At 48.9% G+C, this 27,771-nt stretch overlaps 1 protein-coding gene across 1 annotated transcript in view; it reads left to right on the top strand.

Moving 5' to 3' along the window:
• rfx4 (regulatory factor X, 4) overlaps nucleotides 1–27,771 on the top strand; it is a 166,969-nt gene that overhangs the window by 109,083 nt on the left and 30,115 nt on the right. The window contains exons 18-21 of the mRNA XM_067999991.1: nucleotides 11,933–11,991; nucleotides 16,558–16,702; nucleotides 17,543–17,637; nucleotides 22,389–22,506. Of these exons, the coding sequence (XP_067856092.1) occupies nucleotides 11,933–11,991; nucleotides 16,558–16,702; nucleotides 17,543–17,637; nucleotides 22,389–22,506 (417 nt within the window). The remainder of the gene's footprint in view (nucleotides 1–11,932; nucleotides 11,992–16,557; nucleotides 16,703–17,542; nucleotides 17,638–22,388; nucleotides 22,507–27,771) is intronic.

Below are 27,771 nucleotides of genomic sequence, written 5' to 3'. Positions count from 1 at the left end.
GGATGAGCCGCAATTTCCTCCACATGGAACATTGGGAAGATCAAAGCCATCGTCTTCAGTTCCCATCACAAACTCCGTTTCCTCACCACTGATTCCATCCCCCTCCCTGGTCACTGTCTCAGGCTGAACCAGACTGTTCACAAACTTAAATAAAGAATTTAGGAGGAATGTCTTTATAAGGGAGTGGTGAGAATGTGGAACTCGCTATAACGTGGAGTGGTTAAAGCAGAGAGTATTGATGCATTTAAGGGGAGGCTTGATACATACATGAGGGAGAAGGGAATAGAGGATATGGGGGCAGAGTGAGAAGAGGTAATTAGAGTGGGAGGAGGCTTGTGTGAAGCATAAACACCAGCCTAGACCAGTTGGGCCGAATGGCCTGTTTCTATGCCGTAGGTTCTGTGTAATTCTGTGTAAAAAAGTTCCTAGAGGAACGTGGAGTGTGTGTGGGGTGTGTGTAGAGTGTGTGTGGGGTGTGTGTAGTGTGTGTGTGGGGTGTGTGTAGAGTGTGTGTGGGGTGTGTGGGGTGTGTGTAGAGTGTGTGTGGGGTGTGTGTAGAGTGTGTGTGGGGTGTGTGTAGAGTGTGTGTGGGGTGTGTGGGGTGTGTGTAGAGTGTGTGTGGGGTGTGTGTAGAGTGTGTGTGGGGTGTGTGTAGAGTGTGTGTGGGGTGTGTGTAGAGTGTGTGTGGGGTGTGTGTAGAGTGTGTGTGGGGTGTGTGTAGAGTGTGTGTGGGGTGTTTGTAGAGTGTGTGTGGGGTGTGTGTAGAGTGTGTGTGGGGTGTGTGTAGAGTGTGTGTGGGGTGTGTGTAGAGTGTGTGTGGGGTGTGTGTAGAGTGTGTGTGGGGTGTGTGTAGAGTGTGTGTGGGGTGTGTGTAGAGTGTGTGTGGGGTGTGTGTGGGGTGTGTGTAGAGTGTGTGTGGGGTGTGTGTAGTGTGTGTGTGGGGTGTGTGTAGAGTGTGTGTGGGGTGTTTGTAGAGTGTGTGTGGGGTGTGTGTAGAGTGTGTGTGGGGTGTGTGTGGGGTGTGTGTGGGGTGTGTGTAGAGTGTGTGTGGGGTGTGTGTAGGGTGTGTGTGGGGTGTGTGTAGAGTGTGTGTGGGGTGTGTGTAGAGTGTGTGTGGGGTGTGTGTGGGGTGTGTGTGGGGTGTGTGTGGGGTGTGTGTGGGGTGTGTGTAGAGTGTGTGTGGGGTGTGTGTGGGGTGTGTGTGGGGTGTGTGTAGAGTGTGTGTGGGGTGTGTGTAGAGTGTGTGTGGGGTGTGTGTAGAGTGTGTGTGGGGTGTTTGTAGAGTGTGTGTGGGGTGTGTGTAGAGTGTGTGTGGGGTGTGTGTAGAGTGTGTGTGGGGTGTGTGTAGAGTGTGTGTGGGGTGTGTGTAGAGTGTGTGTGGGGTGTGTGTAGAGTGTGTGTGGGGTGTGTGTAGAGTGTGTGTGGGGTGTGTGTGGGGTGTGTGTAGAGTGTGTGTGGGGTGTGTGTAGTGTGTGTGTGGGGTGTGTGTAGAGTGTGTGTGGGGTGTTTGTAGAGTGTGTGTGGGGTGTGTGTAGAGTGTGTGTGGGGTGTGTGTGGGGTGTGTGTGGGGTGTGTGTAGAGTGTGTGTGGGGTGTGTGTAGGGTGTGTGTGGGGTGTGTGTAGAGTGTGTGTGGGGTGTGTGTAGAGTGTGTGTGGGGTGTGTGTGGGGTGTGTGTGGGGTGTGTGTGGGGTGTGTGTGGGGTGTGTGTAGAGTGTGTGTGGGGTGTGTGTGGGGTGTGTGTGGGGTGTGTGTAGAGTGTGTGTGGGGTGTGTGTAGAGTGTGTGTGGGGTGTGTGTAGAGTGTGTGTGGGGTGTGTGTAGAGTGTGTGTGGGGTGTGTGTAGTGTGTGTGTGGGGTGTGTGTGGGGTGTGTGTGGGGTGTGTGTAGAGTGTGTGTGGGGTGTGTGTAGAGTGTGTGTGGGGTGTGTGTAGTGTGTGTGTGGGGTGTGTGTAGGGTGTGTGTGGGGTGTGTGTAGGGTGTGTGTGGGGTGTGTGTAGAGTGTGTGTGGGGTGTGTGTAGAGTGTGTGTGGGGTGTGTGTAGTGTGTGTGTGGGGTGTGTGTAGAGTGTGTGTGGGGTGTGTGTAGAGTGTGTGTGGGGTGTGTGTAGTGTGTGTGTGGGGTGTTTGTAGTGTGTGTGTGGGGTGTGTGTAGAGTGTGTGTGGGGTGTGTGTAGTGTGTGTGTGGGGTGTTTGTAGTGTGTGTGTGGGGTGTGTGTAGAGTGTGTGTGGGGTGTGTGTAGAGTGTGTGTGGGGTGTGTGTAGTGTGTGTGTGGGGTGTTTGTAGTGTGTGTGTGGGGTGTGTGTAGAGTGTGTGTGGGGTGTGTGTGGGGTGTGTGTAGTGTGTGTGTGGGGTGTGTGTAGTGTGTGTGTGGGGTGTGTGTGGGGTGTGTGTAGAGTGTGTGTGGGGTGTGTGTAGAGTGTGTGTGGGGTGTGTGTGGGGTGTGTGTAGTGTGTGTGTGGGGTGTGTGTAGAGTGTGTGTGGGGTGTGTGTAGAGTGTGTGTGGGGTGTGTGTAGTGTGTGTGTGGGGTGTTTGTAGTGTGTGTGTGGGGTGTGTGTAGAGTGTGTGTGGGGTGTGTGTAGAGTGTGTGTGGGGTGTGTGTAGTGTGTGTGTGGGGTGTTTGTAGTGTGTGTGTGGGGTGTGTGTAGAGTGTGTGTGGGGTGTGTGTGGGGTGTGTGTAGTGTGTGTGTGGGGTGTGTGTAGTGTGTGTGTGGGGTGTGTGTGGGGTGTGTGTAGAGTGTGTGTAGAGTGTGTGTGGGGTGTGTGTGGGGTGTGTGTAGTGTGTGTGTGGGGTGTGTGTAGAGTGTGTGTGGGGTGTGTGTAGAGTGTGTGTGGGGTGTGTGTAGAGTGTGTGTGGGGTGTGTGTGGGGTGTGTGTGGGGTGTGTGTGGGGTGTGTGTAGTGTGTGTGTGGGGTGTGTGTAGAGTGTGTGTGGGGTGTGTGTAGAGTGTGTGTGGGGTGTGTGTAGAGTGTGTGTGGGGTGTGTGTAGTGTGTGTGTGGGGTGTGTGTAGAGTGTGTGTAGAGTGTGTGTGGGGTGTGTGTAGAGTGTGTGTGGGGTGTGTGTAGTGTGTGTGTGGGGTGTGTGTAGTGTGTGTGTGGGGTGTGTGTAGTGTGTGTGTGGGGTGTGTGTAGAGTGTGTGTGGGGTGTGTGTAGTGTGTGTGTGGGGTGTGTGTAGAGTGTGTGTGGGGTGTGTGTAGAGTGTGTGTGGGGTGTGTGTAGAGTGTGTGTGGGGTGTGTGTAGTGTGTGTGTGGGGTGTGTGTAGAGTGTGTGTGGGGTGTGTGTAGTGTGTGTGTGGGGTGTTTGTAGGGTGTGTGTGGGGTGTGTGTAGGGTGTGTGTGGGGTGTGTGTAGGGTGTGTGTGGGGTGTTTGTAGTGTGTGTGTGGGGTGTTTGTAGTGTGTGTGTGGGGTGTGTGTAGTGTGTGTGTGGGGTGTTTGTAGGGTGTGTGTGGGGTGTGTGTAGTGTGTGTGTGGGGTGTGTGTAGTGTGTGTGTGGGGTGTTTGTAGGGTGTGTGTGGGGTGTGTGTAGGGTGTGTGTGGGGGTGTGTGTAGGGTGTGTGTGGGGTGTGTGTAGGGTGTGTGTAGAGTGTGTGTGGGGTGTGTGGGGTGTTTGTAGGGTGTGTGTAGAGTGTGTGTGGGGTGTGTGTAGGGTGTGTGTAGAGTGTGTGTGGGGTGTGTGTAGAGTGTGTGTGGGGTGTGTGGGGTGTTTGTAGTGTGTGTGTAGAGTGTGTGTGGGGTGTGTGTAGGGTGTGTGTAGTGTGTGTGTGGGGTGTGTGTAGGGTGTGTGTGGGGTGTTTGTAGTGTGTGTGTGGGGTGTGTGTGGGGTGTGTGTGGGGTGTGTGTAGTGTGTGTGTAGGGTGTGTGTAGAGTGTGTGTGGGGTGTGTGTAGAGTGTGTGTGGGGTGTGTGTAGAGTGTGTGTGGGGTGTGTGTGGGGTGTTTGTAGTGTGTGTGTGGGGTGTGTGTAGAGTGTGTGTGGGGTGTGTGTAGGGTGTGTGTGGGGTGTGTGTAGAGTGTGTGTGGGGTGTGTGTGGGGTGTGTGTAGAGTGTGTGTGGGGTGTGTGTGGGGTGTGTGTAGAGTGTGTGTGGGGTGTGTGTAGAGTGTGTGTGGGGTGTGTGTAGAGTGTGTGTGGGGTGTTTGTAGGGTGTGTGTGGGGTGTGTGTAGAGTGTGTGTGGGGTGTTTGTAGGGTGTGTGTGGGGTGTGTCTAGAGTGTGTGTGGGGTGTGTGTAGTGTGTGTGTGGGGTGTGTGTAGTGTGTGTGTGGGGTGTGTGTAGAGTGTGTGTGGGGTGTTTGTAGTGTGTGTGTGGGGTGTGTGTAGAGTGTGTGTGGGGTGTTTGTAGTGTGTGTGTGGGGTGTTTGTAGTGTGTGTGTGGGGTGTGTGTAGAGTGTGTGTAGAGTGTGTGTAGAGTGTGTGTGGGGTGTGTGTAGAGTGTGTGTGGGGTGTGTGTAGAGTGTGTGTGGGGTGTTTGTAGTGTGTGTGTGGGGTGTGTGTGGGGTGTTTGTAGTGTGTGTGTGGGGTGTGTGTAGGGTGTGTGTGGGGTGTTTGTAGTGTGTGTGTGGGGTGTGTGTGGGGTGTGTGGGGTGTGTGTGGGGTGTTTGTAGTGTGTGTGTGGGGTGTGTGTAGGGTGTGTGTAGTGTGTGTGGGGTGTTTGTAGGGTGTGTGTGGGGTGTGTGTAGAGTGTGTGTGGGGTGTTTGTAGTGTGTGTGTGGGGTGTGTGTAGCCGAACTTTGGCAATTGGTAACTATATCTCTAGATTGTCTGTCAGGTGTTTCTAAGCTTCTCCCTGTGTGGATTGTACAGGAGGGGGCCCTGTATGAGCTTCTCTCTGTGTGGATTGTACAGGAGGGGGCCCTGTATGAGCTTCTCTCTGTGTGGATTGTACAGGAGGGGGCCCTGTATGAGCTTCTCTCTGTGTGGATTGTACAGGAGGGGGCCCTGTATGAGCTTCTCCCTGTGTGGATTGTACAGGAGGGGGCCCTGTATGAGCTTCTCTCTGTGTGGATTGTACAGGAGGGGGCCCTGTATGAGCTTCTCTCTGTGTGGATTGTACAGGAGGGGGCCCTGTATGAGCTTCTCTCTGTGTGGATTGTACAGGAGGGGGCCCTGTATGAGCTTCTCTCTGTGTGGATTGTACAGGAGGGGGCCCTGTCTGAGCTTCTCTCTGTGTGGATTGTACAGGAGGGGGCCCTGTATGAGCTTCTCTCTGTGTGGATTGTACAGGAGGGGGCCCTGTATGAGCTTCTCTCTGTGTGGATTGTACAGGAGGGGGCCCTGTATGAGCTTCTCTCTGTGTGGATTGTACAGGAGGGGGCCCTGTATGAGCTTCTCCCTGTGTGGATTGTACAGGAGGGGGCCCTGTATGAGCTTCTCTCTGTGTGGATTGTACAGGAGGGGGCCCTGTATGAGCTTCTCTCTGTGTGGATTGTACAGGAGGGGGCCCTGTATGAGCTTCTCTCTGTGTGGATTGTACAGGAGGGGGCCCTGTATGAGCTTCTCCCTGTGTGGATTGTACAGGAGGGGGCCCTGTATGAGCTTCTCCCTGTGTGGATTGTACAGGAGGGGGCCCTGTATGAGCTTCTCCCCCTGTCCCCATCGATTTTCAGGTATTTCAAACTGATACTGACAGATCTTAGGGGTTTTGACTGAGGAGCTCTCCAATAACGACGCAGCTGTGCTAAGCAGGCCTGACCAAACCAAATAAGAAATCTAAATGCACACAGGGCTGAGATTCCTTGGCTACAAAGTCCAAATTACCAGGACTTGGGGCTGCACTGGGCTCTGGGTCCCAGTGGCATCCCCTTCTTCTATGAGATTGTGCAATCAATGTGATTGATTGTAACAAGTGATTCAATGTAGAACATTAAGTAACTACAATATAAATATAAGAGAGTCACTAATAAATTCAGGAGAAACTTCTTTACCCAGAGAGTGGTGAGAATGTGGAACTCGCTCCCACATGGAGTAGTTGAGGCGAATAGTGTAGATACATTGAAGGGGAAGCTCGATAAACACATGAGGGAGAAAGGAATAGAAGGATATGGTGATAGAGTGAGATGAAGTAGGGAGGGAGGAGGCTCGTGTGGAGCATAAACACCAGCATGGACCAGTTGGGCCGAATGGCCTGATTCTGTGCTGTAAATTCTATGTAATATGTAATATATTTTTGTTACTACAGTTTTGGGTTGATAAACACGTAACCAGTTTGTCAACAAATACTGTGGTTGAACAAAGATTGGGCCTGATTCAGGAAATCTCTAGATTGCAGTTGAAACAACAATTTGTAAAATCTTTTACTTCAGTCATTTAATTGCTGGATGTCTGAAATTCCTCTGTTTGCAAAGAAATAGTGTGAGGGCCTATCACACAACACTGAGCCCTCAGCCCATGAACTTTGTGAAATGGGATTCGCGCGAAAGGGTTTCGTTGGCCGTAACAAAGAAATGTCGGCCAATCAGAGCGCACGCGGGGTCGGTCCTTCCAATCAGTAACTCAACCAACAGGAGCCTCCCAAAGTGCAGCTGTGGAGAGTGATTGGCTTAAAGGCAACAAGGGGAGGTCTTGTTACGTTGAGCAATGTTCTACCAGCTCCTGTCAGTGCTGTAATGGAGTGATCACGGTGATATTCTTGGTGGGTGAGGAAGGCTGAATGTTGTCTCAAGAGCTTGAAGAGTAGGGCAGGAAGTGACCGAAACCATTACACACCTTAGGGAAAGAGCGGGTTTTTTTTATTCGTTCACGGGATGTGGGCGTCGCTGGCGAGGCCGGCATTTATTGCCCATCCCTAATTGCCCTTGAGAAGGTGGTGGTGAGCCGCCTTCTTGAACCGCTGCAGTCCGTGTGGTGAAGGTTCTCCCACAGTGCTGTTAGGAAGGGAGTTCCATGATTTTGACCCAGCGACGATGAAGGAACGGCGATATATTTCCAAGTCGGGATGGTGTGTGACTTGGAGGGGAACGTGCAGGTGGTGTTGTTCCCATGCGCCTGCTGCTCTTGTCCTTCTAGGGCCAAGTCTCAGCTTGGCTCAGTAAGTAGCACTCTCACTTCAAGCCCCGTTTGAGCACATAATCCAGGCTCTGTTACTCCAGTGTAGTCCCGAGGGAGAGCTGAACTGTCAGAGGTGCTGTCCCTCAGACTCAGGCCCTCTCCAGCTGCTTTTGCTCGGTTGAGGCACTGTTTGGTGGTGTAGAAGCAGGCAGTTCTCTCAGCGTTCTGGCCAACAGTCATCCCTCAATAGAACACAGATTAACTGGCTATTCATTCATTTGCTGATTATGGGATGTTGCTGTGGGGAAAGTGACTGCCGTGTTTGCCTACAATGTAACGCACTCTGTGTGAAGTGTTTTGGGATGTTTCTGAGAGCTGTGAGAAGGTGTTATATAAACTCGTCTTTTCTTTCTTTGAGGTGATGACTAAATATTGCCGTAAAGTTGCAGCACAGACATAAGCACGCCATGAAACACCAATAGTAAAAGACATGCACAAAAAATCTATACTGATGGGTAAGTAAGGTACTTGAAGTGAAAATAGAGGGTCGTGGGAGATAGAATGTACTGGAGGAACGAAATCCTCACTGCTCTTATGTTTAAAGGCAAAACTCACATATAATAGAAGCATATATCAGCAGGCAATCGTAAATCGTTTGGGAAGAAAGTTTGGAAGAGACTGGAGGAGAGAGCAGAACATGTGGTACGTACCATATTCGATAATCGCACAAATGTGTGCACACACACAGTGATTGTGCACAGTAGTGCATGTAATGGCAATGCGCATAAGTGTGTTAAATAACTCATAATATTCCATCTTCTGTCTTCACAGAACGAGGAGGATGAAGTTGTCTTCCATCAGAACTTGAAGAGCAAAATCCTTTGGAGCACCCACCATCACATCACACCCTCACTTATAACAGGCAGCAGCACAGAGACCGAGATTTTGGGAGAATGAGCTCGTGCTGTGACTGTGGAGGTGTAATGTGGGTCATGGAACGGAGTGGGGGGAGGAGGTGCTTGATGAGGGGCCAGCTCGTACAGGAGACATCAGAGAACTGGCTGCAGCGAAGGACCAGAGTGACGATTCACTTGCCTCCTCGCACAGCGCACGAGTGATATGTTGGGAGGACAGGTTGTCTGCTCTTGAGCACGTGGCAATACCAGTGAGCACAGTTACACAGGCCTCGGGCACAAGAAAAACATCTCTCATGAATGTCCCCATTGCTGCTATAGAGGCTTTGGGGGGCCAGACTATAAGAACTACAAGAGAATGTTATCGACATAGTTTGGGGGAAATTTATACAATCTGGAGATGCCCACAGCCATGGTATCAGTGGAGTAGGACTGCCACAGGCAGCTGGTACTCATGGCAGTGGCAGTTCTGCCCATCCAACGAGTCCTGTGAAAGGCAATGATCCCACAGCCAAGGAGACCCAGCATTAACACAGGTACAGGTCCCATACACCTTGTCAGCTGGCTTCCTACTCCCCCAACTAGGGGAACCATTGTAGCAGGAAACCATGGGAGCCAACACACAGAAGGCCACGTTATTACTTTATTATATATTATAATTTTACGCAGCGAGTTGTTCTGATCTGGAATGCGCTGCCTGAAAGGGCGGTGGAAGCAGATTCAATAATAACTTTCAAAAGGGAACTGGATAAATACTTGAAAAGGAAAAATTTGCAGGGCTACGGGGAAAGAGCAGGGGGAGTGGGATTAATTGGACAGCTCTTTCAATGAACCGGCACAAGCACGATGGGCCGAATGGCCTCCCACTGTGCTGTAAGATTCTATGATTCTATAAGGGTCACATTCACCTGCAAAACTCATTAAACACAAACACTGAAACATAAAATAAAATGAACACTCTGTCACCATATCTAGCAGTCTTATTGTCCAGAAAAGAAAATGTCAGTTATCCAAAAGTAAACAGAATGAAAGAGATGTAGCTCTCGATGCAAAATAAAGCCGGGTAAAACAAATATAAGTTCTGTGTTTGCAAATAATAGCATCCAATTGGGGGCTTACTGCAAGAACTCGATAGTGAGACTCACAAGCATTGGTTTCCCTGGATGGTTTGACAAGAAGCATTCTTTCATTCTCGAGATGTGGCCAACACTGGCATTTATTGCCCACCCCAAGAAAACGCTGAAATACAACTGAGTGTCTCACCAGGCCACTGCAGAGTAAGAGTTAAGAGTCAACCACGTTGTTGTGGGACTAGAGTCACATATTGGCCCAGACCGGGTCAGGACGGCCGGTTTCCTTCCCTAAAGGACATCAGTGAACCAGTTGTGTTTTTACAACAATCCGACAGCTTCACGGTCACTTTTACTGAGACCAGCTTTTCATTTCCAAATCAAATTCTGCCATAGTGGGATTTGAGCTCATGTTCTCTGGATTAACTAGTCCAGTGACATAACCACTAGACCATCACAGCCTCCTAACCGTCCAGATCTTGCAGTTACTCCTCAGTCAAACCCACGGTTAAACCTCTGTCCATGGCAATACTGAGCTGCAGGCAAAGTTGTGTCAAAGTATGGCCGACCTTCTCTGGGGCCTAGTGTAAGGCCCCCTCGACCAGTTCAAGCACCTCTGATGTTTCTTGACCTCCTCAGTGAGGATCCTGATCTGCCTCCTCTAGCGGTTCTCTGCTGGGATCCTGGAGTTGTGCAGAGGTGTCGTTAACCGTGGTTCAGGTGGGGGGGACACCCACATCCCTGAGGGGCCAGTCTCCCTCCCCCTCAAAGGGCAGCATTATCTTTGATTGTCTCAGACTGAGAGCATCGTGGGTCCCTGATGTGCATTATTTTCTGCTGGAGGTCACATCGAGCTTTGATGGAATAACGCCCCCGAATTCCTCAGCTGCTCTGACATAATTCTTGTCGTAACTCCAACTGTCCGTCTTTCAGATGAGACGTTAAACTGAGGCCCCGTCTGCCTCCACAGGTGGACGTAAAAGATCCCATGGTCACTATTTGAAGAAAATCAGGAGAGTTCTCCCCGGTGTCCTGGGGCCAATATTTATCTCTCAACCACCATCACTAAAAACAGACTAACAGGCTATTTATCTCATTGCTGTTTGTGGGATCTTGCTGTGCGCAAATTGGCTGCTACGTTTCCTACATTACAACAGTGACTACACTTCAAAAAGTACTTTATTGGCTGTCATTTTTACTCACCTACTTTTTCAGTAGAGTTAGCAAAGATGTCGATTTCAGGCCTTTAATCTATAAATTCAGTTCAAACAGAAACACAGAATAATTAATAAAAGGTTTCTTTCACAGAGGGTTGGAACTTGCTCAGAGCTTCTCCCGTTCCGTTGTCATAACTTCGGGGAAAACCCCGATTGCGAAAATAAAGTGTTTCTGCCAAACCTTTGCTGAAGTTCTGGCAGCAGAATGGGAGAGGAAATTCCCCGCAAGAGTCTTTAAAACATTTCACGATCTTACGACCATTTTTTCACAAGGATTTGAAAAGGAGAATTACTTTTAATGTCTTTTTTTCAGCAAAATTTATTCTCACAAGTTTAAAAAAAAAAGGCATTTAGACAAAAAGACGATTAATATTCTAAATGGAAGTTGTTTTCCCCAGAAACTAAACAATAAGCAATTTGTTAGCTTGTCTAGCGAATCGAAAAAGGCCTCACACCCAATACATTGGAAAACCCTTTGATCTCAATCTGTCTGTGAAGAGTGAGGCTTTTTGAAACAGGAGGCAGCTGGGGCAGTCAAGTTTGTTAAAGGTAAAGTTTTGAGGGCCTTCACTGAAGCGAAGAGGTTAGAAATGCTGAAGGATAATTAAAAGATCTCTGATGTGGGAAAGTGTGGCGTGTTCGTAATTTTGTATCATCGTGCAAAGATTGGAATACTGGTTGAATTAAGTGGGGGTAATTTTCAGCTTCGCCCTCTGGCCAGGAACAGGATTGAACGAACCGCCCGTCTCTTAGAGAACTTGTCCCAATATTCAACCCATTCAAATCAATGGAATGAAAATTGGACAAGTTTTATAATGGGCGTGTGATCCAATTGACCACTTACTGACCAGTTGAAAATTATGCCCATCAATCTGATCATATCTATTGTTCACTCCCGGTGAACTAAAGCAGATTAACGATTCATATCAAGCATCGCCTCACCAAGTGTAAACCTTTGGCGATATGAAAGAGGTGACAATCTGGATTGGGCAACAACAAGAAGCACAACAACAACCACCTGATTTATTCGGTGCCTTTAACGTAGTAAAACGTCCCAAGGGGCTTCATAGGAGCGTAAATCAAACAAAATTTGACACCGAGCCACTTAGAGAGATATTAGGACAGGTAAACAACAATTAAGTCAAAGAGGGAGGTTTTAAGGAGGGTTTTAAAGGAGGGAGAGAGAGGTGGAGAGGTTTAGGGAGGGAATTCCAGAGCTCACGGCCCAGGCAGCTGAAGGCACGGCCGCCAATGGTGGAGCGATGGAAATCGGGGACGCACAAGAATTGGAGGAGCGCAGAGACCTTGGAGGGTTGTAGGGCTGGAGGAGGTTACAGAGGTAGGGAGGGGAGAGGCCATGGAGGGATTTTAAAGCAAGGATGAGAATTTTTAAATTGAGGCGTTGCCGACTAGGGGCCGATGTGAGTCAGCGAGCACAGGAGTGATGGGTGAACAGGACTTGGTACGAGTTAGGATACGGGCAGCAGAGTTTTGGATGAGCTCAAGTTTAAGGAGTTCACAAGTGGGTATTAATCTTACCCCCTGAGTTACGCCATTGTGTTTGTAACAGGGCTGCTACCTCTGGGTGACAATTGGCAATCGGTCACTTCAGTTTGCTGAATATTGTGGAATGGATAATTAAAGAGATGTTTTGCAATGGGCCAGCAGGGAACGGCGGGAGATCCATTGGAATTTTACACTTGTATCAGTTATTTATTTATCTGGAGTCTCTTTGTGTTTACTTTTCAGTGGCAAGAAGATTTTCACAGGTTCTCAGACGACAAACCTCGTTAAATCACCTCTGCCAGGTGAGTAATTCAGTCGAAATCCACCCGAAACATTAACCCGTCTTCACTTTTCACAGACGCTGACTGACCTGCTGAGTATTTCCAGCATTTTCTGTTTTTATTTCAGGTTTTTATTTTTTTATACAAGTAGTTAAAACATTTTCAGATGAACTATTTTATGGTGGGAAGTGTGGGTATTTTGGCCAAATGAACCGAAACTCACTCAAAGCACCTCTGCCCACATCTGACCTCACCCTAAGTCTCACTCCCCTTTCACCCCTGCCCTTGACAAAACTTTATTGGGTCCTCATCCCCCAAAGCTTCAAATTCAAAATCCTGGTTCTCATCTACAAATTATTTTACTTTTATTATTTATGCATTTTCGGGATGTGGGTGTCGCTGGCAAGGCCAGTATTTATTGCTCATCTCTAGTTGCCTTGGAGTGATGGTACAACTGAGTACCATGCAAGGCCACTTCAGAGTAAGAGTTAACAATCAACCACATTAGTGTGGGACTGGAGTCACATATAGGCCCAGACCGGGTAAGGACGGCAGGTTTCCTTCCCTAAAGGGACATTAGTGAACCAGTTGGGTTTTTACGACAATCTGACAGCTTCACGGTCACTTTTACTGAGACCAGCTTTTTATCCCCAGGTTTTTTAAACTGAATTCAAATTCTCAAACTGCCCAGGGTGGGATTTGAACCCAGTTCATAGAATCATAAAATGTTACAGCACAGAAGGAGGCCATTCAGGCCATCGTGCCTGTGCTGGCTCTTTGAAAGAGCGATCCAATTAGTCCCACTCCCCTGCCCTTTCCCCAGAGCAGATTTCTCCTTTTCAAGTATTTATCCAATTCCTTTTTGAAAGTTAGTATTGAATCTGCTCCCACCGCCCTTGGCTCTCGGGATTATTAGTCCAGGCCTCTGGATTACTATTCTAGTAACATAACCACTACACTGCCCTTCATGGTGATGTCCATCCCTACCTCTGCAACCTGCTCCAGCCATAAGTAGCACTGCACACTCTCCACCTTTCCCACTTTCGCCCCCTTTGCATCCACCCCTTTCTTTGCTCCATCTTCAGTTACGCAGCGTTCCGCCATCTTGGCTCCACACGCTGGAATGTTCTCCCACAATTCCTGCCCCTTTACTAACTTCCTCTCCTCCTTCCTGGGCCTCCACACAAACCTTCCTCTTTGGTCACCTGCCCCTAACCCGTCTCCTATCACTGCTCATTGTCTGGCTTTGCCCCTGTGAATCACTTTTGGACACTCTATTATGTTAAATGCACTCTAAAGAGGCAGGTTCTATATTCTGGATGGTGGTATCTCACGCTGAGATTTGAATCTGTTCTAGAATTCATCAAGAAAAATTTAAGATTTTCGCCTTGAGAATGTAATGATCAAAACCCACTAATACATCCTGTTCAAAACCAGGAATTCGTCTCGTTGATTCTGAATTACATACCTTTAATTTTCGATAACACTCAGCATTTATTCTATTCATTCTGGGGATGTGGGTGTTGCTGGCGAGGCCACAGTTATTGCCCCTCCCCAGTTGCCCTGTGAAGGTGGTGGTGAGCCTCCTTCTTGAACCACTGCAGTCCACGTGGTGAAGGTTTTCCCACAATAGTGTTGGGTGGGGAGTTCCAGCAATGCTGAAGGAACGGTGATAAATGTCCAGGTCGGGATGGTGTGTGAGTTGGAGGTGATGGTGTTCCCCATGAACTTGCTGCTCTTGTCCTTCTCGGCGGTTGTGGGGCTGGGAGGTGCTCTTGAACCTTGGTGAGCTGCTGTACCGCGTCCTGTAGATAGTGCGTACCGTACTCACATTGGGCCCGATATTCGCAGGGCGGCGGGTTCTCAGCGGGGGGTCGACTGGGCGCGTGGGTAACGTGCCCGGTGAAATCAGTCTGCTCCGCACGGAATTACAGGCTAATTGGATCCACTTACCTGTGCTTCCGGGTTCCCCGCTGCTGATCTGCGCGGCGGGCGGGCTGCGCATGCACAGTAAGGTCTGTCAGCTGGAGGAGCTCTATTTAAAGGGGCAGTCCTCCACTGACTGATGCTGCAAGAAATAGGAAAAATTACAGCATGGAGCAGCCCAGGGGGAAGGCTGCTCCCAGTTTAATGATGCCTCACTCCAGGTATCATTGGATGGGGTGAGGAGGAGGGGGAGGACAGAGATCTTCCCCCCGGCGGGCGGGAGGAAGCGGCCTGCCTCTGCCACCAGGAAGGCCTGGCTCGGGGTGGCAGAGGAGGTCACCAGCACCACCAACATATCGCCCACCTGCACACAGTGCAGGAGGCACTGCAATGACCTAAGTAGGTCAGCCAAAGTGAGTACACTTACTCATTCCCCTACACTCCATCTGCCACATCATCGCCCCCACCCCACATCTCCTTCTGCACTGCCAACACTACTCTGTCACATCACCCCTCATACCCACTCAAACCTCATCCTCATCTTACCTGCACTTACTCACCTCGCCAGTACTCATCCCGCCACTAACACGCAACCCAATCCTCATACAATCTCATGGCTCTATCTCATACTCACCCTCTCGTGCATCTCTTTCACGGCCAGCCTCACTCAACCTGCCACTACCTGTGCTGCAGCCACAGGGCATGCATCACATATGTGCAGTAGGCAGCGTAAGGCAAACGTGTCGTGAGCATGAAGGGGATGCACAAGGGTGTTTGAGGGTTTGTCATGGGTGTTACTTATATTGAATTTCTGATCAACTCACATTACATATTATATTGGCACCACTACTGCCACGTCTTTGCGAATCTTGTCTGGTTTGTGCAATAATGCCCTTTCCTGACGATCACTATGAAGACCCACATCTGATGCCACCCATTGTGTCACTGCAGAGTGGTGTAGGTGTATTTGCAGGGCTCTTTTGTGGAGATGTCGGTGATGTCCCCGGTTGCACCCTGGAAGGATGCGGAGGAGAAGTTGTTGAGGGCAGTGGTGACTTTGACAGCGACAGGTAAGAAGATGGTGCTCGGGCCAGCCGGGAGCAGCTCGGCATGAAGGAGGCTGCAGATGTCCACGACTACATGTCGAGTGACTCTGCGCCTCCGTGTGCACTGCTGCTCAGAGAGGTCCAGGAAGCTGAGCCTCGGTCTGTGGACCCTGTGGCGAGGGTAGTGCCCTCTGCGATGCATCTCTCTCTGCGGTTGCCCTCCCTCCTGCTGTACAGGTGGATGTGTCACAGCACTGTGTTGTGGAGCTCCACGTGTCAGAGGTGGACGGCGAGGCTGGTGATGCTGTTCGCCCTCCGAGGAGGTCATGACTGCAGCTACGGCGGCCCCCATCCGGAAGATGTACATCTGAGGGGGTCCGCAAGGTAGGTACATGTCTCTGGACCCCGGGGTAAGTGTGCAAGTTGGTGAATTTTGTTGTTAGGAGGAGGGTGGTGGAGGACAAACTTTGTCCCAAGTGACAGAGTGGCCTCCTGCAATGAGTGAGGGTCTCCCCCCACCACCTGTCAAATGGACCTTTGCAGCTGCCACAGGCTGATGTCTGCAACACGTCCATTTGAACTGGGAGTGTTTCCCCCAGTACCGGAAACAGTCTCAGTTGTTTGCAAAATCCCACCCCTCCTAAAATATCATGTTAATCAGGTCTGTAAATGACCTGAAATACCTAAATAATTACCTTAAGTGGCACCTCGCTGGTTTTAATTGCCGGCGGGAGTCCCGCGTGTGGGGGCTGCGCGCACATGTCAGCGCGTCACTGGGGAACCCGGAAGTGGGCGGGTTGGATCCGGGCTCCGGACCCACCCCGGGAATCCCCGATTTTCGCAGCCCCCACCCCCCGCCACGAAGGCACCTGCTCGGGGGTGTGAAAATCGAGCCCATTGTGTCAGCGGTACGGGAGTGGGGGGGGCGGGGGAATGGGATATCCCCCAGTCGCAGAGTTCCTAATCCCAGTTGGACTCTCATGGACAAACGAGGCATTTCCCAACAGAGGGTGGGGGAAAGTCACATGAGGCGTCTCCTGCAAGTCACACTCTGTCCTGACTTGGACAAATACAAATGAAAGAAAGGATTTGCTTTTCTAAAGCGCCTTTCATGACCTCAGGACGTCCCAAAACACTTTACAGCCAATCAAATACTTTTGAAGAGTAGTCACTGTTGTAATGTAGGAAACGCGACAGCAAATTTGTGCACAGCAAGATCCCACAAACTGCCTTGAGATAAATGATCATATATCGCCATTCCTCCATCACAATCCTGGAATTCCCTCCCTAACACCATCATGGGAGCACCATCACCACACGGACTGCAGTGTTTGCAGGGGAAGGCTCACCACCACCTTCTCAAGGGGCACTAACGATATATTGCCAGCAATGCCCACATCCCAAGAACAAATAAAAAGGAAAGTCAGAGCAGTCATCTCTTACGTGTTTTCTGAAGGCCCAGTTACAGGCAGAGGCCAGGAAACACGTCACCCGTCCACGCTTCCACCCGTGGAAATGGTCCAATGGGCAGAGGGGAGAACGTTATTAAAAGCATGAGCTGGTGTGGAGACAGTTCTATTTCTGACTGAAGAAGGCTGACCTTTGACCCTTGCAGGCATCGCGGGCAGTGATCCACAGTGCCGATATAACTTTCCAGATGTTGGAGGACTGGAGAAATGTGGATCTGAACAGCATCACCAAACAGACCCTGTACACCATGGAGAATTCTCGGGAGGAGCACAGGAAACTCATCATAAAATGTAAGAATGGATTAAGCACAAGGTGGAAAATCATAGCTCCCATGTTGTAACTTCTATGATTCTATGATTCTCCCCTCCCCGTGGTTTGAACATTTAAACATTCTCTTTTAAAACCTCTTTACATAGACTTAAAATATCATATCAGCATTAACGAGCAGCCATTGTCCCTGATCATTTCTCCAAACGCACTGCAGCAAATGTCCATATTTCAAAGGTTTGCTAACAGTTAGTAAAAGATAAAATGGTTTTCCATAGCTTAGTTATTGGCGTGCAAGTGTCAAATTTCTTTGTATCTGGCACAGGCATGATGGGCCGAGTGGCCTCCTTTGGTGCTTTACGGTTCTATGACGTTACTTTGTCTGTTATTTTAACAGAGGTGTTAGCCAATGAAATAGTTTTTGAAGTGCAGTCACTGTTCTAATGTAGGAAACACAGCAGCCAATTTGCGCACAGCAAGATCCCACAAACAGCAATGTGATAATGACCAGATAATCAGTTTTAGTGATGATGGTTGAGGAATAAATAAATGCGACGGCAAATTTGTGGGCGAACTCCCCTGCTCTCTTTCGAAAGAGTGCCATGGAATCTTTCACATCCACCTGAGAGGGCAGATGCCCAATCTCGGGCCGCCTCAGGCCTCCCAGTTGGGGTTGGGTACTGTCTGCGCAGCGACGAGTCTGGACCCAGATGGATTTCCGCCCCCTTTGTATCTGCAGTGAGGCGGATCTCCCACTGCAGTGTGTGTGCTGCCCAGCCATCCATGTAATTGAAACTGATGTTTCTGTGCCTTTGCCATCACCAGAGCTTACTTGTCGATGTTGCACCTTTTTGTCTCGATAGTGTATCAGGAATTTGATCATCTTTTGGAGGAGCAGTCACCCACTGAGTCCTACATTGAATGGCTGGATTCCATGGTGGACAGATGTGTTGTCAAGGTTGGTAGACCCTCTCTCCCTAATCCAAGAGCAGATGGATGAAAGTTCCTGACTAAATAGTACAAACCTGAGTTTGTAAAGAATTCTCGGGGATTCCGTTTAGGAATGGTCCAAATGCTGCTTCACTCTCCCTCTCATGAAGACACCGACTGGGGTACAGTTCCTCAGAAAACCGCAGGCTTCTAGTATCTCAACCCTGTTGTCATTTCTCCTGTGTCAGTCTTGACAGTGAATTTTCACAGGCCATTCATCCTGAGCAACAGCCCAGTCAAGCCCAGTGCTGAGTTTGTTCCTCATCTGATGCCCTTTTTCCAGCAGGGGCGAATGGATAGTGAGCAAGGACAGGGAGCCTCTCTGCTTTTACCCCGGCCTAGCCCAGGGACTCAGGTTAAAGGCAGTGCTCCCTATCAACCGAGGTCGGCTGGCACAGCACGGAATGGTTATTGAACCTGGGGGGGGGGGGGTAGAAATTTCACCTCGTTGCGCCCATTCTACAGACAAAATGGGAGAACGGCACGTGGAATCGCGACAGGTGCTGGAAGCTCAGCAAAATTAAGCAAATGAGGCACGAGGCTCAATTTCAGGCCTCTGGTTGGGGTGTATGGTCCGTTGGTCATATGTCTGAAAACAGGCCATAACCAATTCCCCATGTATCTTTCTGATCTGCTCAGTACCGCACCAGGCAGTGCATTTAGCCCCTAGTCTAAAGCTGCTACACATCAGGTTTGGTGTCAATTCCCAATGGGCACCAGCCCAGAATCAAAAGTGCAGTAAAAACCATTGAATGAAAGTTAAGACAACAGGTATGTAAAGAAAGAAAGACTTACATTTCTAGAGCGCCTTTCATGACCTCAGGACACCCCAAAGTGCTTTACAGTCAATTAAGTACTTTTCTGAAGTGTAGTCACTGTTGTAATGTAGGAAACACAGCAGCCAATTTGCACACAGCAAGATCCCACAAACAACAATGTGATAATGACCAGATAATCTGTTTTTAGTGATGTTGGTTGAGGGATAAATATTGGCCCAGGACACTGGGAATAACTCCTCTGCTCTTCTTCAAATCTTTTACATTCACCTGAGAGGGCAGACGGGGCATTGGTTTAACATTTTATCCAAAAGACAGCACCTCCGACAGTGCGGCGCTCCCTCAGTACTGACCCTCCGACAGTGCGGCGCTCCCTCAGTACTGACCCTCCGACAGTGCAGCGCTCCCTCAGTACTGACCCTCCGACAGTGCGGCGCTCCCTCAGTACTGACCCTCCGACAGTGCGGCGCTCCCTCAGTACTGACCCTCCGACAGTGCGGCGCTCCCTCAGTACTGACCCTCCGACAGTGCGGCCCTCCCTCAGTACTGACCCTCCGACAGTGCAGCACTCCCTCAGTACTGACCCTCCGACAGTGCAGCGCTCCCTCAGTACTGACCCTCCGACAGTGCAGCGCTCCCTCAGTACTGACCCTCCGACAGTGCGGCCCTCCCTCAGTACTGACCCTCCGACAGTGCAGCACTCCCTCAGTACTGACCCTCCGACAGTGCAGCGCTCCCTCAGCACTGACCCTCCGACAGTGCGGCCCTCCCTCAGTACTGACCCTCCGACAGTGCGGCCCTCCCTCAGTACTGACCCTCCGACAGTGCAGCACTCCCTCAGTACTGACCCTCCGACAGTGCGGCCCTCCCTCAGTACTGACCCTCCGACAGTGCAGCGCTCCCTCAGTACTGACCCTCCGACAGTGCAGCACTCCCTCAGTACTGACCCTCCGACAGTGCAGCGCTCCCTCAGCACTGACCCTCCGACAGTGCGGCCCTCCCTCAGTACTGACCCTCCGACAGTGCGGCCCTCCCTCAGTACTGACCCTCCGACAGTGCAGCACTCCCTCAGTACTGACCCTCCGACAGTGCGGCCCTCCCTCAGTACTGACCCTCCGACAGTGCAGCGCTCCCTCAGTACTGACCCTCCGACAGTGCAGCGCTCCCTCAGTACTGACCCTCCGACAGTGCGGCCCTCCCTCAGTACTGACCCTCCGACAGTGCAGCACTCCCTCAGTACTGACCCTCCGACAGTGCAGCGCTCCCTCAGCACTGACCCTCCGACAGTGCGGCCCTCCCTCAGTACTGACCCTCCGACAGTGCGGCCCTCCCTCAGTACTGACCCTCCGACAGTGCGGCACTCCCTCAGTACTGACCCTCCGACAGTGCGGCCCTCCCTCAGTACTGACCCTCCGACAGTGCAGCACTCCCTCAGTACTGACCCTCCGACAGTGCAGTGCTCCCTCAGTACTGACCCTCCGACAGTGCGGCCCTCCCTCAGTACTGACCCTCCGACAGTGCAGCGCTCCCTCAGTACTGACCCTCCGACAGTGCAGTGCTCCCTCAGTATTGCGCTGGGAGTGTCAGCCTGGATATTGTGCTCAAGTCTCTGTAGACAGATAAATAAGTATATTTTTATTATACAATCAGTAAATAATACTCTATGATGTTAGAATCACTTCTGTAACTTCACACAAGCCTCCCAATGACATCATAAATAAGGTTTACTCTACTCTGAATCTTCAACATTTGCACAGAATTCGAGCCTTTGACACTTGTAAAATTGTCTACAGTTGACACGAAATAAAGCAAGTACATTCTGAGTTCTGGAGCTGGGTTTCGTCAGATCGCTGGACCAGTACAGGAGCTTCACTCTGCATCCCACTGATCTGTACTTGACCTTGACCCTTGACCTTGACCTTCGATTGTTTGATGATGAGAAAGGTGGAAAAAGTGGGAAAATCAGTCAATATTCCACTCTCCAAACTGATACCCCTCATCCTGGCACGATGGGCCGAAGGGCCTCTATCCGTGCTGTATAACTCTATGACTCTATGACACACCAGACAGCAAATAATAGTGCGATGCAAATCTATGTGGATTTTATCTCTTTAGATATTATTACATATCATTTGTTTGTCAGCACCTTAAATTGTACAATAAATTCATTCAAGAAAATATATACGGCAGAGGAAGTAGGTGTTATTTGTGAGAACATTTATAACCCATTTGGGACTTTCTTACATTGGGAATTGCTGATTCTATCTCCCAGATTGCTTTGTAAGTCCTGTCAAATGATGGCAGATTAGACTTTGTACAGGTGAATATTAGTAATCTCTTTAAAATATTTTTCAAATTCAGAATTTGAATCTGGAGACTGGGTTCAGCTCTGGGCTTGGAGGGGGTGGGGTGCAGATTCACCAGAATGATACCGGGCGGCTAAAGGGTTAAATTATGAGGCGAGGTTGCACAGACCGGGCTCGTATTCCCACGAGTTTAGAAGATTAAGGGGTGATCTAATTGAGGTGTTTAAGATGATTAAAGGATTTGATAGGGTGGATAGAGAGAAACTATTTCCTCTGGTGGGAGAGTCCAGAACAAGGGGGCAGAACCTTAAAATTAGAGCCGGGTCGTTCAGGGGTGATGTCAGGAAGCACTTCTTCACACAAAGGGGAGTGGAAATCTGGAACTCTCTCCCCCAAAAAGCTGAGGCTGGGGGTCAATTGAAAATTTCAAATCTGAGATCGATAGATGTTTGTTGTGTAAGGGTATTATGGGATGTGGAGCATAGACGGGGAAATGAAGTTGAGGTTCAGTAAGTCATGATCTAATTGAACGGCGGAACAGGCTCAAGGGGCTGAATGCCTCCCCCTGTTCCTATGTAACAGACTCAAGGGGCTGAATGGCCTCCCCCTGTTCCTATGTAACAGACTCAAGGGGCTGAATGCCTCCCCCTATTCCTATGTAACAGACTCAAGGGGCTGAATGGCCTCCTCCTGTTCCTATGTATCAGACTCGAGGGGCTGAATGGCCTCCTCCTGTTCCTATGTATCAGACTCGAGGGGCTGAATGGCCTTCTCCTGTCCCTATGTATCAGACTCGAGGGGCTGAATGGCCTTCTCCTGTCCCTATGTTCCTAATTGCTCTTTGAACTAAAAAATACTTTTCCAGTCTTCAGTCTTGAGGGCCAAGAACAAACCTGTGCCTCTACCCTTGTTGGCTGGGTCTGTACGTAGCTTGACTCTTTTTTTTATTCATTCACAGAATGTGGGCATCGCTGGCGAGTCCAGCATTTATTGCCCATCCCTAATTGCCCTTGAGAAGGTGGTGGTGAGCCGCCTTCTTGAACCGCTGCAGTCCGTGTGATGAAGGTTCTCCCACAGTGCTGTTAGGAAGGGAGTTCCAGGATTTTGACCCAGTGATGATGAAGGAACGGCGATATATTTCCAAGTCGGGATGGTGTGTGACTTGGAGGGGAACGTGCAGGTGGTGTTGTTCCCATGTGTCTGCTGCTCTCGTCCTTCTAGGTGATAGAGGTCGCGGGTTTGGGAGGTGCTGTCGAAGAAGCCTTGGCGAGTTGCTGCAGTGCATCCTGTGGATGGTACACACTGCATGGCCTCCTTCTGTGCTGTAAATTTTATGATTTCTATGAAAGAAAGAAAAATTTGCATTTAGATAGCACTGTTTTAAAATACTTCACATAGAATGTATTACTTTGAAGTTCAGGGATTGTTTTCAATATAGGCAAGTGTAACAGTCATTTTGCAAATAACAAGGTCATGCAAACAGCAATGAGAAGATCTGTTAGTTAATCTGAATCAAGTATTTGGCCAGTTATAATTCAGTACTGCAGAGGAGAAAAGAAGCACTTTTGATTGCGAGATAATTCACAAAGACAAACACACCTTCCTCCATTAATAAATGTGTAATATTTATTTTATAGGTAGCAGCACAAAAGCCTGGGAGTCTGAAGAAAGTGTCCCGTCAGTTCTTGTTGATGTGGTCCTGCTTTGGGACGAGAGTTATTCGGGACATGACATTACACAGTGCGCCGAGTTTCGGTAAGCTGTCACTCACTCAGTTTTGTGCGGGCTGGTCTTGGCGACAGAGCCTTATTATACTCATGCTTGCCCAGAATAAATTGTATCGTAAAGTGAAACTCATTCATAATCCAACCTTAATTGCCATGTCATTTCACCGTGACTGCAGATAGATGCCAGTGGAATCTCATAATTTTAAAACATGTAAGAGAAGACTGAGGGGTGACCTGATCGAGGTCTTTAAGATCATGAAAGGGTTTGATAAAGTAGACGTAGAGAAGATGTTTCCACTTGTGGGGGAGACCAGAACTAGGGGTCATAAATATAAGATAGTCACTAATAAATCCAATAGAGAATTCAGGAGAAACTTCTTTACCCAGAGAGCGGTGAGAATGTGGAACTCGCTCCCACAAGGAGTAGTTGAGGCGAATAGTGTAGATGCATTTAAGGGGAAGCTAGATAAACACATGAGGGAGAAAGGAATAGAAGGGTATACTGATAGGGTGAGATGAAGTAGGGAGGGAGGAGGCTCGTGTGGAGCATGAACACCGGGATAGACCAGTTGGGCCGAATGGCCTGTTTCTGTGCTGGAAATTCTATGTAATTCTATGTAATTAAAAGGTTCATCGTTTGATTTTATGTTGTAGGTAAGCAAGCATAGAATGAGTTCAGGCCATTTGGCCCATCAATCCTGCTGTACAATCTGCTATTTATTTGGGCCTCAATCTCCTTTCCATGATCGGGAGCTGTGAAAACTGGGCCTATTGCAGAGTTAAAACAGCCCACTTCATAAAAAAATGTTGCTTTTCTTTGAAATTACACTCAACAGTGATTCACTGTAAACATTTTTTACTCCTCACAAAAAAACAATTCTTGAATCATTTGTTTTAGACCAGGTGTGTCTAAATTTAAACCCAGGCCAAGGGCAGGCCCAAAACCCAGCAATCCAGCCCTTGGAGCCCAGGTAACTCAGTCATATTTGAGCTTGTATTTCATGTTTGCTGGTTTATCCAGTTTGAATTCTGTGAGTCTGGAGGTTTGGATAGAACTGTTCTTAGTGCCATTTCTTCATTACAGGATAAATCCGAAATCAGAGCATCAAGATCCGTTATAAAGTTAATGTCTGTCTCAATGGGCAGAGTTTGCCTCACACAGCACACTATGGAGGTCATTGTGAGTTTGTGCGATAGTGTAAAATCGGTGTTGGCGAGCCTGCAGCCTGTTTAACGTTTCTCCCCGTTTTTATTCCCATTGAAACCAATAGGCTGTTGATTCGTCACCCGTTTTACACAATCGCACAGTCACAGTGTCGATGACACTTTTCCTAGCTCACTGTACAAATCCCATCCACCCATTCTCCCTCAGGTAATCACAGCACCAACATTTCTGTTTGAGAATGCAGACGTCCTTTTTGTAGAAGATACTGGGGGTGAAATTCACCTCAGGCTATAGTGCAAATTGGACAAAAGTGAGTTGGGCACTAGTTTCACACCCAGCTCGGGCAGAGTGTAACACTGCCGGCCGATTCGCTATTGACTGATTTGTGCTAGCTTCCAAGCTCCAATGCTCCCTGCACCCCCTCGCACCGCCCCCCGATCTGTGTTCTAGATTCCCAGCTACTATCAGCCCCATTACAGGCAGGGCATCCACTTGTAATCACGATGCAGTGATCCCGACTGGAATTGAAGCTTCCTTCTCCTGCGACCCCCACCACCGAGAAGAACAAGAGCAGCAATGTCATGGGAACACCATCACTTTCACCTATAAGTCACACACCACCCTGGTTTGGATATTTATCACCACTCCTTCATCGTCGCTGGGTCAAAATCCTGGAACACCATTGTGGGAGCACCACTGTGACACGGACTGCAGCGGTTCAAGGAGATGGCCCACCATCACCTTTTCAGGGCAACTAGGGATGGACAATAAATACCCGCGACACCCACAGACCAAGAACAAACTAAAAACAAATGTGCTTTTGTGGATGCTGTGAGGACAGGAATGGGCCTCAGGTATGATTCCCTTTATGATTGAAGAGTCTGCCAACATTCACTGTGGAGGCTGTGGAGAATGACCGTCTCTGTGACGGCGGAGAACGACCGTCTCCGTGACGGCGGAGAACGACCGTCTCCGTGACGGCGGAGAACGACCGTCTCCGTGACGGCGGAGAATGACTATTTCAGCAAGGATTGGAGGGCTGCTGGCACTTGAGGAATCATATCCCAGTGTAACCAAATCCCAGTGTAAACATATCCCAGTGTAAACATATCCCAGTGTAACCAAATCCCAGTGTAACCAAGTCCCAGTGTAACCAAATCCCAGTGTAAACATGTCCCAGTGTAACCAAATCCCAGTGTAAACATATCCCAGTGTAACCAAATCCCAGTGTAAACATATCCCAGTGTAACCAAATCCCAGTGTAAACATGTCCCAGTGTAACCAAATCCCAGTGTAAACATGTCCCAGTGTAACCAAATCCCAGTGTAAACATGTCCCAGTGTAACCAAATCCCAGTGTAAACATGTCCCAGTGTAAACATGTCCCAGTGTAACCAAATCCCAGTGTAACCATATCCCAGTGTAACCAAATCCCAGTGTAAACATATCCCAGTGTAACCAAATCCCAGTGTAACCAAATCCCAGTGTAACCATATCCCAGTGTAAACATATCCCAGTGTAACCAAATCCCAGTGTAACCATATCCCAGTGTAACCAAATCCCAGTGTAACCAAATCCCAGTGTAACCAAATCCCAGTGTAAACATATCCCAGTGTAAACATTCTTTATCAGGAAGATGCAAAGAGGTAAAATCAGAAAGGTAACAAATAAAATAGTGTGAGAAAGAATGGGATAGTATGAGGAACAATAAGAGGTAGAATGGGATGGTGTGAGAAACATAGAAACATAGAAAATAGGAGCAAGAGTAGGCCATTCGGCCCTTCGGGCCTGCTCCACCATTCAAAATGATCATGGCTGATCGTCTAACTCAGGACCCTGTTCCCGCTTTTTCCCCATATCCCTTGATCCCTTTAGCATTAAGAAATATATCTATCTCCTTCTTGAATACATTGAATGACTTGGCCTCCACTGCCTTCTGTGGTAGAGAATTCCACAGGTTCACCACCCTCTGAGTGAAGAAATTTCTCCTCATCTCGGTTCTAAATGGCATACCCCATATCCTGAGACTGTGACCCCTGGTTCTGGATTCCCCAGCCATCGGGAACATCCTCCCTGCATCTAGTCTGTCTAGTCCTGTTAGAATTTTATATGTTTCGATGAGATCACCTCTCATTCTTCTAAACTCTAGTGAATATAGGCCTAGTCGGCCCAATCTCTCCTCATACGTCAGTCCTGCCATCCCAGGAATCAGTCTGGTAAACCTTCGTTGCACTCCCTCCATGGCAAGGACAGCCTTCCTCAGATAAGGAGACCAAAACTGCACACAATACTCCAGATGTGGTCTCACCAAGGCCCTGTATAACTGCAGTAAAACATCCCTGCTCCTGTATTCAAATCCTCTTGCAATTAAGGCCAACATACCATTCGCCTTCCTAACTGCTTGCTGCACCTGAATGCTCGCTTTCAGCGACTGGTGTACAAGGACACCCAGGTCTCGTTGCACCTCCCCTTTTCCCAATCTATCACCATTCAGATAATAATCTGCCTTTCTGTTTTTACAACCAAAGTGGATAACCTCACATTTATCCAACGTTATACTGCATCTGCCATGTTCTTGCCCACTCACCCAACTTGTCTAAATCACATTGAAGCCTCTTTGCATCCTCCTCACAGCTCACATTCCACCCCAGCTTTGTGTCGTCTGCAAACTTGGAAATGTTACATTTAGTTCCCTCATCCAAATCATTGATATATATTATGAATAGCTGGGGCCCAAGCACTGATCCCTGCGGTACCCCACTAGTCACTGCCTGTCACCCGGAAAAAGATCCGTTTATTCCTACTCTCTGTTTCCCGTCTGTCAACCAATTCTCAATCCATGCCAGTATATTCCCCCCAATCCCATGTGCTTTAATTTTGCACACTACCCTCTTGTGTGGGACCTTATCAAAAGCCTTCTGAAAATCCAAATACACCACATCCACTGGTTCTCCCCTATCTATTCTACTAGCTGCATCCTCAAAAAACTCCAGTAGATTTGTTAAGCATAATTTCCCTTTCATAAACCCATGCTGACTTTGTCCAATCCCGTTAATGCCCTCCAAGTGTTCTGTTATCACATCTTTTATAATAGACTCTAGCATTTTCCCCACTACTGATGTTAGGCTAACTGGTCTGTAATTCCCTGTTTTTTCTCTCCCTCCTTTTTTAAATAGTGGGATTACATTTGCCACCCTCCAATCTGTAGGAACTATTCCAGAATCTATAGAATTTTGGAAGATGATCACCAATGCATCCACTATTTCCAGGGCCACTTCCTTTAGTACTCTGGGATGTAGATTATCAGGCCCTGGGGATTTGTCAGCCTTTAGCCCCATTAATTTCCCGAGCACTATTTTTTTTAACTAATACTGATTTCCTTCAGTTCCTCCCTCTCACTGGACCCTTGGTTCCCTAACATTTCCGGGAGCTTATTTGTGTCCTCCTTTGTGAAGACAGAACCAAAGTATGTGTTTAATTGTTCTGCCATTTCTTTGTTCCCCATTATAATTTCCCCCATTTCTGACCTCAGGACATCCCAAAGTGCTTTACAGCCAATTAAGTACTTTTGAAGTGTAGTCACTGTTGTAATGTAGGAAACGCCGTAGCCAATTTGCACACAGCAAGATCCCACAAACAGCAATGTGATAATGAGCAGATAATCTGTTTTAGTGATGTTGGTTGAGGGATAAATATTGGCCAGGACACTGGGGAGAACTCCCCTGCTCGTCTTCGAATAGTGGCTATGGGAACTTTCACATCCACCTGAGAGGGCAGACGAGCCTCGGTAACGTCTCATCTGAAAGACGGCACCTCCGACAGTGCAGCACTCCCTCTGTACTGCACTGGGAGTGTCAGCCTGGGTATGTGCTCAAGTCTCTGAAGTGGGACTTGAACCGCAACCTTCTGTCTCAGAGGTGAGCCCTTAATGCTCTCAGGGTGCTGCACATCTCAAGGACAAATGTATAAAAGCAGCTGTACTCACCAGCCAGAGTATCCCAGCAGCCCACACTGCCCACAAACGTCAACCTCAAACGCATCACTGGAAATCATCAGGCTCTCCAACAGCATCATGCTGGCTCCGTAGCCAATCAGGCAATCTCGTTCCATCTCACCTAGACGCAAACCA

The sequence above is a fragment of the Heptranchias perlo genome, chromosome 18 (assembly GCF_035084215.1).
Source record: "Heptranchias perlo isolate sHepPer1 chromosome 18, sHepPer1.hap1, whole genome shotgun sequence".
Lineage (NCBI taxonomy): Eukaryota > Metazoa > Chordata > Chondrichthyes > Hexanchiformes > Hexanchidae > Heptranchias > Heptranchias perlo.
This window is presented reverse-complemented; position numbering and strand designations above follow the sequence as displayed.